We start from the raw sequence: 15,461 nt of genomic DNA, 5'->3' as shown, positions 1-15,461 counted from the left end.
AAACTGGATGCTAAAAGCGAATTATTATTTCACTATCTCACTTTCATTAATGATTGAACAAAAAAATCATATTTATTTTTTTAAATATTTCGTAGCTAATTCCCCTTTAATTATTTTTATTTGAGATAAAACTCAAAAAATATTTAAAAACTTTTCTCTTTATCATGTTGTTTTATACAATGCACAATGTATATTAACAATTACCAAAACCAATGAATAAAATAAAAAATGTAGAAATTTTAATAAAAACAATTTCGATCAAAAATCATTAATGACATTTAAAAGCTCTTGCTGCTTGATTTTTAGAATCATTTAACAGCAAAAAGATATATAATAATTGTTTAACTACCAATACAGGATGACATCACGGATAACGTTATGTTTTTACTGGATCCTGCAACGCAGTATCGTGGTTGGTTCAAACAACCAAAATGTCAAGCTGTTCAGTTAGGAACACGTGTTCGACGAGGACCAAATTGGCAATGGAAAATTCAAGATTCGAACATGGCTGGTACCGTTATTGGTGAAGATAAAGATGGTATTAAATTTATCGATTTATCAATTGAACGCTCACATGACCAAATACAAACACAATAAATCTATATCATGTAAACAGTTTAGCTTTACAGAACAATACAAGCACGTATGTGAAATACTTGTAGAATGTTAATTTAGATATGCTGGATTTTGCCAGAAAATAAAATGTATTTCCGCTAAATGCCTAAAGTTATACATCTAAAAAAAGAATAGCTAGAAAGTAGAATAATGAAAATACTGAACTCCAAGGAAAATTCAAAACGGAAAGTCCCATATCAAATTGCAAAATTAAAAGCTCAAACATATCAAACGAATGGAAAACAACTGTCATTGTTCTGACTTGGTTCAGACATTTCCTTATAAAACAGCACAAGGAGGATTAAAAAAATATTGTTACTTGTATACCCAATGCTGTGAAACTAAATGAATTTTTTCTGGAATATGAAATGTTAATTAGTTTCTTAAAACAACAAAACGTCAAAGACAATTTCAATATTATTGCAAATAATAAGTGTGAAGTATGAAAATACATCAATACCACTTCAGGAATTTGTAATTTTAATCTTGAGTGCAAATTCTTTTCAGGAATGATATGGGTTGAATGGGACAGTGGGCACAAGAATTGTTATCATTATGATGAAGGCAAAAAACGTTTTGATATTAAACCTGTAAATGAACCTAGACGATTAGTAGATGAGATGATTGCTGTTGGATGCAAAGTTAAAAGAGGTATTGTAAAAAATGAATGACAAGAGGAGAATTGTCGATATCAATGACGAAAAAGTGATGAAATAGTTTAACAACAGCAGTATAAAATTCAGTCTTAATGATTGAATAACCAGTAAACGATATGGAGATTTTAACAATATCTATACTAGGAATGAACTACTAGTTTTCAAACTGTTTAACAGTGTGTTAGAATGTTTAAAGCACTTGTATGAGTTCACTTTGTATCAATATTATTATGTATTTGTAGCATTAGACTGTGCTACACGGAAACATTTAGCTGATTATGTCAAATGGTTACGCTTCTTTTATCTCCCATGATATCAAACAACATGGGAACAATTAATATCAACTGGATATGTATAGCAAACCACTCTGCCACAGCAATTGCAACCCATCAATACAATCAATCAAATAAACAAAGGCTTTTATAGATCAATATTTTGACTTTGATGACGAGAGTAATGTGTCACAAACATATCTCAAGTTTTAAATCAGTTCATGTCGAGACATAGTGTGAATGAACACAGCGCTCCATTCCAAAGGTTTTCCGAAAAAAAAACTTATGTCCTGAACAAGCAAAGTATTATGAAATATTAACACCCAATGAAGAAATATCTGACAAATCCATTAACGTTTCGATGGACTAACCGGATGTAAAGAGTACTCAATATACAAATAAGAAGATGTGGTATGATTACCAATGAGACAACTCTCCACCAGAGACCAAATGACGTAGAAGGTAAGCGATGTTCACCCTTAAATACAGCATATTGTGTTATTATTCACATTCACATTTTACATATCCATCTTCTTTGTATACGAATGAACGATCCAATCATTTTTGTTCATATCTAAAGGTAAAGATTGGAAGTATGATGAACAGGATGGCGGCAGAGGTAGCAGAGGAACTATACTGCGTGTTGAATCAAATGGAAAAGTTGTGGTATGTAATACTGAACACTATACCTGTATTAAAACACGAAATATTGAACAGAATAACACCCGTGAATTTAAAACAGTCGTGCTCATCAAGAAGTTAATTTAATGCAAAGTGGTTGTCTAACTACATACAACATAGATTTTTACAAAACTTAATATTTATCGAGAACGCATCCTGAATCATTTCCTGGTGTCGAATTTAAGAAAATTGATAATTCATTTATTAACATGTATTACATTGTTTGCTTCTGTAAAGATTATTTGTGGCAGCGCTTTACACACAAAAAAAGGGTAAGGAATAAATTCATCATAGATACTAGGTTTAAAATTTTTTACGCCGCCCCTGCTTAAAAGTCCATTTTCTAGTTCCCTTTTCTTTCCTTAGTCTATACATTTTGTACCAATGCTGATGAAAGTTTAGTAAATCAATGCTTAAGTAATGTTATTTGTTTTCACATAAACAAGTTGTAATTTTTACTATAAATGGCTGAGTTGAACATCATAATGGTTTTCCAGTTCTTTAAATGCTCTTTTGTTTTTATAGCTAAAAATATCTATGTTCACCTTACTTTCATAATTTTTATCTATGTAGGTTAATCCATGAAGTGCTTTGAACTCAATAAGGTCGTATAGATGTGAAAGAAGATGGAGCATATTTGGCTTATTTGGCCCTATTTACTCAACTAACTGAAAAATCGTAAATTTTCATGACTTATATCATTTTTCATACAGCAGAATAAAGGCTTTCAGACAATTCATATATTACAGGAGACTCGACTTCAAAACGGAAATTTTTTTTTAAATAATTTAACATAAATATGCATATTTCAAGAACATTTTAGCTTAATAAACGTACAACACAAGCGACGCACAAAATGAAAATACCAGTGAATAAATATTGAATATATAATACTATTCCTGTGTGAATATATATTTAGCGAGAGTTGTGCTCTATCATTTTGTTAGTCGAAGAGATGTCAAATAGTCATGAATTTGCGCTACTTCATAATTTTTCATGAATTTACTGTCATGTTATGCCTATATTATCCATGAAAAGGGTGTATAATGAACCAAAATTGCAATGTTATATCAAAGTACATAAATTAAATTTTTGATTATGCAAATCGGAGCAGTTTAAAACACATTTAATTTAAGGGCCAATTTTGACCAAATCGTACCTTCTCCTTTAACTTGTAACACTTAAATAAGTTTTTGGGGATATATTATCTCAATGATCATTGGTAAAAACACATTCAGATTTATAATAATAATACAAATACTCAGATACAATATAGCAAAAATAAATTTCAGGTTCATTGGGATCGAGGAAGACTTGGAATATACAAATTTGCATGTGATGGTTTATTTGATGTGGCAGTCTGGTGTGTAACTTCATTTTATTTAACTATTATGTTTTAATTAAGAATAAAATGTAAACGTAAAATCGCAGGTAGCATATGTTCTTTCAGCAGTGGTTACAGGTAACCGGAATTATATGGGATTATATATATAATATAGTTATGTACATAGTCAGAAATCAATTTGTTATCAATCAAAACACTTGATACTAAATTTTTTTCATATCCAGTTTGATAGTTTAAGTTTAATAACTGAAAAATGGAATTGTAACGACTGCAATATGCATCGTCTCAGATCAAGCTATCAAAAACCCATTTTTCAAATGAACCCACCTAAATGAATCGTACGACTAGTTAAGTCCTCGTCTTGTATTTGCTGTTTTTTTCCAGCGAGGATGGTCTTACAATAAGTTCACCGGATTTAATAGAGGATGAGCAAAATAGCCGACAGGAAATGATGTCTGATTTACCACTTATACTTCCTTCCCATACCAACAAAAGTAAGTATGCAGAATGAAAAGAAAACTTTCAAGTTTTGTGCGTCCGAATTACCATATGAACAATTATAATGATTAATTTTACACTGCTATCAATAAATGCAATAATTCATTTCGACGGGTGCCACATTGGGAGCAGGATTTGCTTACCTTTTCGAAGCACCTTTGATCAACCTCTGAGTCACTTTTTGGTGTGGTACATGTTTCTAAGTCTTTTTTGTGTAGTCTGTTGTTCGTACGTTGTTTTTCGTGTTTGCTATGGCGTTCGAATTATGAGTTTGAATTTCCCTTTGGTATCTTACGGCTCTTTTTTGATAATGTTTTACTATTTTCTTACGAATTTGTGTTTATGTCGATTGTAATTTTGATCAGATATAGTTAAGTGTTTTAGATATTTTAGTGTGGGTTCTTTTATGTAACTTAAAGTATTCATGATTATTTTTGAAAGCCTTACTGTAGGAACCCATACGTTAAAAGTGCTATCCAGAGTCGAAAACCATGTCAGTTATTGTATTTGTTTATATTGTTTTACTTGTTTTAAATAATTTGTTGTTGATGGAAGATGTCCGATAGTCTAATGAATTTGTTTACAAATTTTTCATATGGTATAGACACTTGTACGTTGTAGAAGACTTTATATTGGCCTCTACAATAAAGTACATTCTAGCTTTGTTGTGTTTTATGATTTCCAGTCACATTGTTGGCATATATTTTATTCAAATCTGCATACAAATACTTTCGATGAGACATTGATTCATGGCAATAATACTTATTGGTATCAAAATAAGATTCCAGTGGTTCATTTGAAAAAATAAAGGAATAAAACAACATTGTTAACGTTATGTATTTGCACAATGCATATTTCATCCACAATGATTTGAATATATAGCATTTTGCTTCAAGGCGGCCGCTGAACTATTTAAGTTTCCAATTAATATTTAACAGTGAAGCCAGTTAAATCTACCTGGCAGTACCAAAATGCTAATGGTAACTGGGAGTCTTATGATGAAGAAACTAATGTAAAGATAGACCGTGCTTACAGCAGAAAACCAAACGGTAAATGTATCGTGGAAATAAACAAAACAGTGTAAGTTTTTGTATATTTAAGCATACTAGAATCCTGCACTACATAGCTTATATTTTTTAGACAATCATTCGTCAAAACATTTACTAATGTCATTTTTTCACAAATGTACGAATTAATTTTGGAAGTAAAATTCTGGTAATAGAATGTAAGAATAGGGTGATTTCTATATCATCAATTTATGTTCTTTGATCTTAATTTCATGCAGACCATTCTTTGATTATTAATATTATCAAGTAACCTTTAGTTTTTGGTCGTCTGTAAAGTTGAAAGTACTGATTTAAGGTTTTTTTTTCTAAATGTATTTTATTATAATTTCTTCTACGTACTTTTAAATATATTATTATGTTGCCAATTATTGTAAAAAAATGGACTCCTATTTATCATTAGTGAAATGCTGGTGGGTGTCAGCTCTTTATTTCTATAGTCACAGGCCTGTTTCAAGATACCAAATCGTATTTTTGAATGACCTTAGGTTATCGAGTTCTTAATCGGCATATTCAGCATTTCTAAGCTCAAGATGTGCTCATGTGAACATACTATTGATTGGTGGGTCGAACGCATACTTCACTGTATTAGCACCAGCTGTACTTACTATCAGGCAATGTAAAGCTTTCTTAGAGATGATTTGTTTTAACTAGATATATAACCATAATTATATATCTTATCTAATATCAACCATGTTAAACATTTCATTACGTATTATATGATTTTAGGCATGTTGTACTGTTTTCAAAGATGATTCAAGAAAACCAAACAGACCATAGCTCAGTTCCTGTCCAACGATTAGGTAAAGTTATTGCATAAATATATTTTAATAATATTTTCAAAGTAAATTGTGGGATGGTATATGATTTTACAAAATATATGATTTGAACAAGACACTTTTATGAAATCAACATATAATTTAGTTTTTGATATCAAGAACACATGCAAAAAACATCTTTCTCTTTTCCTATAAAGCAGTCGAAAAATGTGTGTAGCTAGATCCAACTAACAACATTTTCATGTTCCCGTCCAATGTTAATTGAATGTATTCCATTAAGAATATAATAAAAGATATCACATTTTATTTAGGTCTGTTTCATATCTTAACCTACATATAGAACTTTGGCCCAGAAAAAAACATGATTTCGATATTCCTGTTGTGAACTTTTCATGCATTTGAATGTAGCTACATTTCAAAGCACCTTCAAATGGAGTATTTAATATATAAATTATTCCAGTGAAAACGATACACAAGGAATTGTATTTCCCTTTTATGATTTCCTTGATAGGGATTTGTTGAACATAGAGATGCTATTGTAACAGGGGTTGTTTATGAAATAGTGGAAGTAATCTCTTCGAAGGTTTTAACGACACCATCATGATTGTGTTGACCGTTATGGAAATCTGTATGACAGATGATAAACCATATGTTACACTTGTCGAAGTCAAAATGCCGTTCTGTTACATCATCGAAATCGTCATATCGCATCCCTGTTTTTTAAAGGTTATTGTATCGCTGTGGCGTAAGTTTTGTTTTCTGTGTTGAATCTGTGGTATTTTATTTTGCCTCTGTAGTTTCTAAAGGTTACAGTCTTATGTATCCTCTCAAGTAATTTTCCCACATGTAAATGAGTTTTTAGTCTTAAAGTTAAACTTGGTATGTCTTAGGGCTAGAATTTAGACAGGAGAAGCAAGTGTGTGATTCCTTATCATGGAATGCGTTTCAGCAACGAATTATACATGAAGTATCACAATGGAGGCAAAAGATAACAGCGGGAACCGCTAACCCTTCTGAAGCCAATGAGTTACCCAAGATATATCCTCGGGTTCATGTTGCTCATTTTTGTGATAGTATTCAGTGTCCTTAATTTCTTCGACTTATGGTTTTTGATTGTTCCTTAGTATGAGTGGCCGTTCGTGTCATTGGCGGTATGTACATACCGTATGAATTTTTCAACGCGTTGGTTTTTACTTTCAACGTGTTGGTTTTTACTTTCAACGCGTTGGTTTTTACTTTCAACGCGTTGGTTTCACTTTCAACGCGTTGGTTTTCACTTTCAACGCGTTGGTTATTACTTTCAACGCGTTGATTCGTAATTCATACGGTATGATAAACCAACGCGTTGGTTTTCAATTCCATACCGTAAGTTTTTCATTCCATACCGTAAGTTTTGCACTTTTGTCAACCAATCAAAATGTTTGTTACAAAGTATTTTCTAAAATTTTCTTATAAAAACACTTCATGTCTGCAGCTTCCCGATATTTTTTGCAAGAGTGGTAGACATGGGGAGTCATTGATTCCTTTCATCTGAATTCCAAACATTAAATTTCCAGAATTTCGTTCCCCTGTTACTTCATTTTATTTGTCAAGTATAAATTAACCATATTTTTAGTCATTTTTTTCTCCCAGTTCCTGACCCTAACTTATGATTCCCTCTGCTCTAACCCACTATTTTCACCCCCTCATTCCCGGGTTCCAATAACCATGCACACCTACTTATAATACTGTAAATTTAGTGTAAATACTTTACTATATATAAATTGTATATAATTTTTCAAGGAACCTCTGATAGCAATTTTAACCTATCTGAACGTTATAACTTTGAAACCCAATTGTTGTAACTTTCATGGGTGCAGCTCGTTTCGTAACATGGTCGTTTCGTACATAGACGATTCGTAACTAACTAGGTCGTTTTGTAACTGAGACGTTTCGTAACCTTATCACAATATATAATAATATGAGTTGTAGGTTATGGAAAAAATGTTGAATAAAAGTTTCTACAAAACATTTATTATTGCTTTATGGAAAATTATATCTTTTGAAAGAGTTTTCCACCTAAATAATTTTCTTTGTAGAGTGTACTGCTTGAATGTAAGCTCTGACGAGAACTCAGACTGTCAAGAAATATTTTTGGACTTATCATGTAGTTTTTATTAACCCTAAACATATATCAAACATGTGTACATTCCTCGAACTTTTTCTGATATATCATCGTCCATTGTATCTGAAGTGCTAATCCGGCTGCAATAATTCAGCATTTCCTTGAATCGATCTAAAAATCGCTCCCGGTCTCCCCTACGTGTAGCCATATAGTAAGTCAGTAAGTATCTTCAACAACGGAGAATACATTTTCCCGCCAAACTTAACAACAATCTGGAGTCCGTCCGAACGGTTAATTAGATTGTACTTTGTTAGAAAGATTTTGATTGGTAGACATAAGTGGAAAACTTACGGTATGGAATGAAAAACTTACGGTATGGAATTGAAAACCAACGCGTTGGTTTTTCATATCGTATTAATTACGAATCAACGCGTTGAAAGTGAAGACCAACGCACTGACAGTAAAAATCAAAGCGTTGAGAGTAAAACCAACGCGTTGAAAGTAAAAACCAACGCGATGAAAGTAAAAACCAACGCGTTGAAAGTAAAAACCAACGCGTTGAAAGTGAAAACCAACGCGTTGAAAGTAAAAACCAACGCGTTGAAAGTAAAAACCAACGCGTTGATAATAAAAATCAACGCGTTGAAGGTAAAAACCAAATTTCATACGGTATATTCATACCGCCAATGACACGAACCGCCACTCATACCTTAGTATCTTTGTATCTTTGTATTTTTTCCTTTTCAATTAATGCACAATGCATCAACATTATTAAAAATAATGATAGGTCGGTGCGTTTGTTTTTAAGTGGAAAAATCAGCAGCAAAAAGATGTTTCTGTTTTTATTCTCTTAAAATGTTTGGGAAAACTAATGGTAACTTGTACTGCAAACATGTTAGAAATAAAAAATTCAAAAAAATCAAACCTAGATAGAAACGAATTAGAATTTATATGCATCTCATAGTGTTCGATAGAAAATATATCATAACCATAATAAAGAAACAAAATTGCAAAAGAATCACCTCTCCTTGGTGAACTAATTTATAAAGGCTGACAAAATATAAAAATGTCTACTCACAACTAAACTTAATTTCTTCTTAAACGATCAGGGAAATACCGTGTTTGTTTAAATTTGAGCATTCTAAAAAGGATTTTAGAGCTTACTTAACCAAAGATATATATACTTTCTTTTCTCCGAGTCTTCGACAGGAAACTTTCTAACTATTCTTTGTTTTCTATTACAGATAAAACAACCGATCTAACAGAGTTGAAACAATGAAATCCAATTTTGACAATATGAAGTATGTAGACTAAAAGGATCAGCCTGATGGATGTTTAAATGTATATCGTTTTTATTATAGTTATATTTATAAGTACACATATTCATTCTATAATGTGCTATCTTAGAGAGAGAAAAATGCATAAAAGACATTTTGTAGTTATGTAACAAACAAAAACCTGCTAATATATTTGTTAGCAATACCTTTCCATAGAACACCATGTCCTGGTCAAACTTTACCATTTCTTTGTTCAGTAAATAGCGTCAAAACCATAATTTTGGCAAATATGTTAAAAAGTGCACATCATGATAATCTTGGGTACTAAGATCAAGTTGATTTGAACATAGATTCTTGGTTAAAATTCAACCAAAACTTTAACCTGATACGGCACGGACCAATGGACTAACAAACGGAAGCATACTAGAAAACAATAAAAAATTCATTCTTGACCTAATTGTTATTCATTAGTATATCAATATATCCTATAGGTTTATTTTAATGTATTTTATAAACTGTTTTGAATTTTTGTTAAAATTGTTTTTAGAAAGGGTAAATACTTTGAAAACGTATTTTTTTGTATATGCGTATTGTAGTGTAATTAGACCATCAGTATTTAATTTTTGCATAAACCAAGTCAGGTTATCTGGATCGTATGTAGCTCATTGTGGTTTTTCTCTGATAAAAGGAATTACCAAAAATATTGTAAAACACAACAGACTAAACCAACCACCAATTTGCAATACACAACTTTTCACTCCAAAAAAAAAGTACAAAGACAAAGAAGAACAAATCGTCTACTTGGCCTCATTTGATTGAGGCACAATATGTGGTTTGGGTTAAACCAGTTTTACGTACGCACAAACCTACCACTTTGCCTATCTTAACCATATGTAATAAAAATAAAACACGCCATAGAAACCTGGCACACTTCAGCTACATCAGTTTTCTAAACTGATCTTACGTTTTAATTTGCATTAGGGCAGTCTATTTGAAGACGTATGTGATAAGGATGATTATTATTATATGTGTTATTACTGATTTCTAATCACATGTTGGTGTCACAAAATGGCAATACAAAAAAAACTGAGTTTATGATGAGTGAAAGCGACAACGATGACAATGTGTTATTTAATTGTAATGGTATATTTTTTAAATATCTGTGATATATTTAAACAAATCTGTGATAAAAATATTAGTTTCAATAAATTTGTCTCGCATGTAAATCAAAGTTGAATAGTTTTTTTTAAAAAATGCAGAAAAAAATTAGACAGAAAAGATAATAGATAATAAAAGATAATAAGATGGTAAAAATGGAAACTGCTACCATCCCACTCACCCAATATATAAACCTTTAAAAAAACAGAGGTAAGAAAAAAGAAAAACAACAATACTTAAAAGCATGGTATGGAACGTAAATTATTCTATCCAATTCGGTGTGTGATTTATTGGCATTTGATACTTAAACCTTTAAATAGCCTTTTGTTACATTTGATATGCATGTTGTAAAATCTTGAAGGAAAATCTTTAAAGAAAATTCATCGAGCTGTTTAAGTTCTTTTGTACTAATTTTACGTCAATGACATGGAAATTGAAATGTTAAATAAAGGTTGTCAGCGTCGTGAATTAAAAATGTGTATTTGTATTTGATTATGTATGCTGATGCAGTTTTGATCAGTTAAAATACTTCTGATTTACAAAAATGTAATTGATTTTGTCAGCGCTTACTCAAATGAATATGACTTACATGTAGATATTGCGAAAACAAATACTGTAATAGAAATGGAGGGCTAATTAAAGTCAATAAGGGGTGTTTTTTAAATGGGAAACTAATAGACTCATTGGATCAATTTGTATATCCTGGTTTATTGTTCAGATATGCCGGTTCTTTAGTTCAAACTCAAAACATGTTAGCACATCAAGCAAAATAGGCAGTATTTAGTCTCTTTAGTAAAACATATGATGATTGTTTTAATCACGAAACTCTGGTTTCAATATTTGACAAATGTATATCTTGTATCCTAAATTAGATTGTGAAGTTTGAGGACACTGCAAAATAGATGATGTTGAAAAGGTGATTTAACCTTCTTAAAACATATTCTTAAAGTAATAATTCAACTGTTAACTATATTGTATTTTGTGAATAAGGAAGATTCCCTATATTTGTCAATAGATATTGTAAAATGCTGAAATATTGGTTCAAACTATTATACATTGATAACTTTAAAGTGTTGTTATGAAGAAATCTTATAAAGGTCTATTGTTAAATATAATGAAAAGTACAACTGGGCATGTAAAATTAGATATATTTTTTAACAATGTGGAAATTATTATGTATGGTATTACCAAGGTGTTGATAATACTGAATTATTTCTACACGAATTCAGAGAAAGCGTGAGGAATAATTTTGCTACTGAAATGAATGCTTTTTTTTAAAAATCATCGAAATGTTATTTTTATAGATTTATTTATTATCATATGGGTTGCAATTATATTAAGGACGCACTGTGAATTATATATACATATCGTTTCTTCGGAAATGCCTGTACCAAATCGGGAATATGGCAGTTATTTTTCACTTGTTCCGTAGATTGATAAACGTTTGATTTTGTCAGTTTTCATGGACTTCCCCTTTTGGAATTTGCCTTGGATTTCGGTATTTTTGTTATACTTTTTTTATCTTCTCAAAGCTTAACTGTAGAAAACGGTAGATATTATAACACTGATAGACAAATGCGTTTATGTCAGATGTGTGATTTAATTGAAGACGAGTATTTTATTTTAGTTTGTGAAAAAATATGCCAGTTTAAGAAAAATTTATATTAAATTAAATTGAGAATGGAAATGGGGAATGTGTCAAAGAGACAACAACCCGACCATAGAACAGACAACAGCAGAAGGTCGCCAACAGGTCTTCAATGCAGCGAGAAATTCCCGCACCCGGAGGTGTCCTTCAGCTGGCCCCTAAACAAATATATATACTAGTTCAGTGATAATGAACGCCATACTAAACTCCAAATTGTACACAAGAAACTAAAATTAAAAATAATACAAGACTAACAAAGGCTAGAGGCTCCTGACTTGGGACAGGCGCAAAAATGCGGCGAGGTTAAACATGTTTATGAGATCTCAACCCTCCCCCTATACCTCTAGCCAATGTAGAAAAGTAAACGCATAACAATACGCACATTAAAATTCAGTTCAAGAGAAGTCCGAGTCTGATGTCAGAAGATGTAACCAAAGAAAATAAACAAAATGACAATAATACATAAATAACAACAGACTACTAGCAGTTAACTGACATGCCAGCTCCAGACTTCAATTAAACTGATTGAAAGATTATGTCTTCATCATATGAATATCAGGCACAATCCTTCCCGTTAGGGGTTTAGTATCATACCATCATAACATATATGAGAAGAACATAACCCGTGTCATGCCAACAACTGGTTTTTAAATAATTGTGTTTAGTGCCGATGCAAAGACCCTATAAGTGAATCAATATTAACGCCAAAATATGCAATCTTTAATAACCTGACAACAGTATCGTAACTATATCCCTTCTTAATAAGTCTATTTAAAGGTTTTATTAGCTTCAGAGGTGAATACTGACATTTTTGTGCTTTATAAAGAATATTTCCATAAAAAATTGGATGTGAAATACCTGAACGTATAAGAAGTCTGCATGTTGAGCTATATTTACGAATGATGTCCTTATACCGATGATAAAATTTAGTAAATGTTTTGACTAGTTTGTGATATCGAAAACCCTGGTGTAATAATTTTTCAGTAATACATAAATTTCTCTCGTTAAAATCTAAAACATTGTTACATACACGAGCGAATCGTACAAGTTGAGATATATAAACACCGTAAGATGGTGACAAGGGAACGTCACCATCTAAAAATGGATAATTAACGATAGGAAATGAAAAATCATCTCTTTTGTCATATATTTTAGTATTAAGCTTTCCATTAATGATATAGATATCAAGATCGAGGAAAGGGCAGTGGTCATTGTTAGTATTAGCTTTATTTAAAGTAAGTTCAACAGGATAAATTTCTTTAGTATACATACTGAAGTCGTCATTATTGAGAGCCAAAATATCATCCAAATATCTAAAAGTATTATTAAATTTGTGTATCAGATGTTGTTTCGATGGGTCTTTGCTGATTTTTGTCATAAATTGTAACTCATAGCAATACAAAAAAAGGTCCGCAATAAGTGGTGCACAGTTAGTCCCCATTGGAATTCCGATAACCTGACGATATACGGAATCTCCAAAGCGAACAAAAATGTTATCTAGTAAAAATTCAAGGGCATATATAGTATCAAGGCATGTCCAATTGACATCGTTTTTTTGTTTATTGCTACTAAAAAATGACCTAAAAGAGTTTGAACATATATATTCACATTCTGACTTTATAAATGCCCATTTAATTAGGTGTGTGAATTTTTTCTTAATGAGAATGTGAGGCAATGTGGTATATAGGGTAGAAAAATCACCAATAAAACATGTTATTAGAGAAGACCATCCAGTTTCAAACTTGTATAACTATTGTCTGCATATGTCTATACTGTCAAATAATTGATTAATTTAAGAAAATATTTATATCTTGATGAAAAGATTCGTAATTGTTGACTGTATTGTATATTCTCTGCCGTTGTGATTTCAAATTGTTTGTACATTAATTATTGGCTGGACACTAATGCTATTGTACTGTGAATATTTGTTAAATGTATATATTCTATGAGCTATTACAAATAATGTTAATATCTTTATTAAAAAATCAATAAGGTTGAAGTATCATTTGCAAATTATGCTCCCCTCCCCCTGAAGAAAATGCATTCAGGAATAAATAATAGAAAACAAACGTTTATTACAACGTTATAGAATGACAACATATGCATATTTTGCAACTGCCGTCGTCAGAGTTATACTTACACAATTCCACAATTTCCAAAATGTGATAATTTGTTTCACTTGTTTAACTCCGTATTAAGAAAACTAACGGCTTTGTCTCACTATTTACTTTGCGAATATAGATATAGTGCTTACATATCATAACTGGATAAATGACCATACCTGGAAACTTCATTGATGAGTTTATCCCACCCAGTCCTTACAGTGTTGTTTCCCAAATCATTTTTGTTGGCGTTTTGTTAGATTTATTTGTATGTATGTTTGAAATTTTTTTGTCAGTTGTGATGTATGTTTACACAATTTTGGCTGCTGGATCACATTTACCTATTATGTCTGTTTAGGTTGCTCACCCAATTTTGTCAATATAACGGAACTATAAACAATTCTCATACAGGTGGGAGGTTTAGCTAGGTATAAAACCAGCTTTAAACCACCATTTTCTTCGGAAAATTCCTGTAACAAGTCAGAAATATGACGTTTGTTTTCACTCGTTCTGTTGATTGGTAAGGTTTGATTTTGTTAGTTTTTATGGAATTCTCCCTTTTGAATTTACCTTGGAATTCGGTATTTTTGTAACTCCTTTGCACCATCTTACGGTGTTTAAAAATCCCTACTCGTTTGATTTGCCCGTATCTGTAATGACGTTTTGGATTTCAATGAACATAATCTAGGTATTACTGGTAAATTATTAAGTCAAGGATTTCGTTACCACAAATTACTTAAAAACTTTGCTAAATTCAGAGATACAAAAATTTGTTTGGAAGTATGGCTTTACTTACTACAAACCGGCTGGAACATCCTTATTTTTACCATGTTGTTCATCGAGCCCGTAAATTTAGATACGATCCGGGTAAACTTATAAATCCTTTAAATAATCTTATTCTTCTAAAAGATGATCAATTAAACACTGTAATAATATCTTTGAATATCGTTTGTATCTGTATAAATATTGATTTGCTTACAACAGGTTTAAACCCAACTAAATTATATTGTTAGATATACACATATGTACATTCACTATCATACAATCCGATGAAGCGTATATTTTGGCATTACACAAGGTCATGTTTCCCCTGACTGTTAATGACGCCTTTATACTAAATCCATTGTATGTTGGATTTGTACTGATTGATATTTTAGTCTGAGATACTTGATTATTTTATTAGTTGTTATTAGCTTTGAGCTAGCTTTCAGTAACTGCGAGTACTCTCAGATATGTACTTTTTGTCTTTTGTGTTTTTGTTG

At 31.3% G+C, this 15,461-nt stretch overlaps 2 protein-coding genes across 4 annotated transcripts in view; both read left to right on the top strand.

The window, feature by feature from the left end:
• LOC127734652 (uncharacterized) overlaps nt 1-14,096 on the top strand; it is a 59,349-nt gene extending 45,253 nt beyond the window's left edge. For 2 of the 3 annotated variants that reach the window (XR_007997688.1, XR_007997686.1), the window contains one exon: nt 10,901-14,096. The gene's annotated coding sequence lies outside the window, so the exon portion shown is untranslated. The remainder of the gene's footprint in view (nt 1-10,900) is intronic. The other variant, XR_007997687.1, reaches the window with a different exon arrangement.
• The window catches only part of LOC127734650 (uncharacterized), a 30,195-nt gene extending 16,099 nt beyond the window's left edge, over nt 1-14,096 (top strand). Inside the window, exons 15-22 of the mRNA XM_052244639.1 lie at nt 358-538; nt 1,123-1,266; nt 2,124-2,209; nt 3,517-3,587; nt 3,954-4,063; nt 5,006-5,147; nt 5,861-5,934; nt 9,259-14,096. Of these exons, the coding sequence (XP_052100599.1) occupies nt 358-538; nt 1,123-1,266; nt 2,124-2,209; nt 3,517-3,587; nt 3,954-4,063; nt 5,006-5,147; nt 5,861-5,934; nt 9,259-9,293 (843 nt within the window). The 3' untranslated portion in view covers nt 9,294-14,096. The remainder of the gene's footprint in view (nt 1-357; nt 539-1,122; nt 1,267-2,123; nt 2,210-3,516; nt 3,588-3,953; nt 4,064-5,005; nt 5,148-5,860; nt 5,935-9,258) is intronic.
• Nucleotides 14,097-15,461: the final 1,365 nt, after the last annotated feature.

The sequence above is a fragment of the Mytilus californianus genome, unplaced genomic scaffold, assembly GCF_021869535.1.
Source record: "Mytilus californianus isolate M0D057914Y unplaced genomic scaffold, xbMytCali1.0.p SCAF_3, whole genome shotgun sequence".
Taxonomy (NCBI): Eukaryota; Metazoa; Mollusca; class Bivalvia; order Mytilida; family Mytilidae; genus Mytilus; species Mytilus californianus.
The sequence above is the reverse complement of the archived record's forward strand: the minus strand, read 5'-3'. Positions and strand labels throughout refer to the sequence as shown.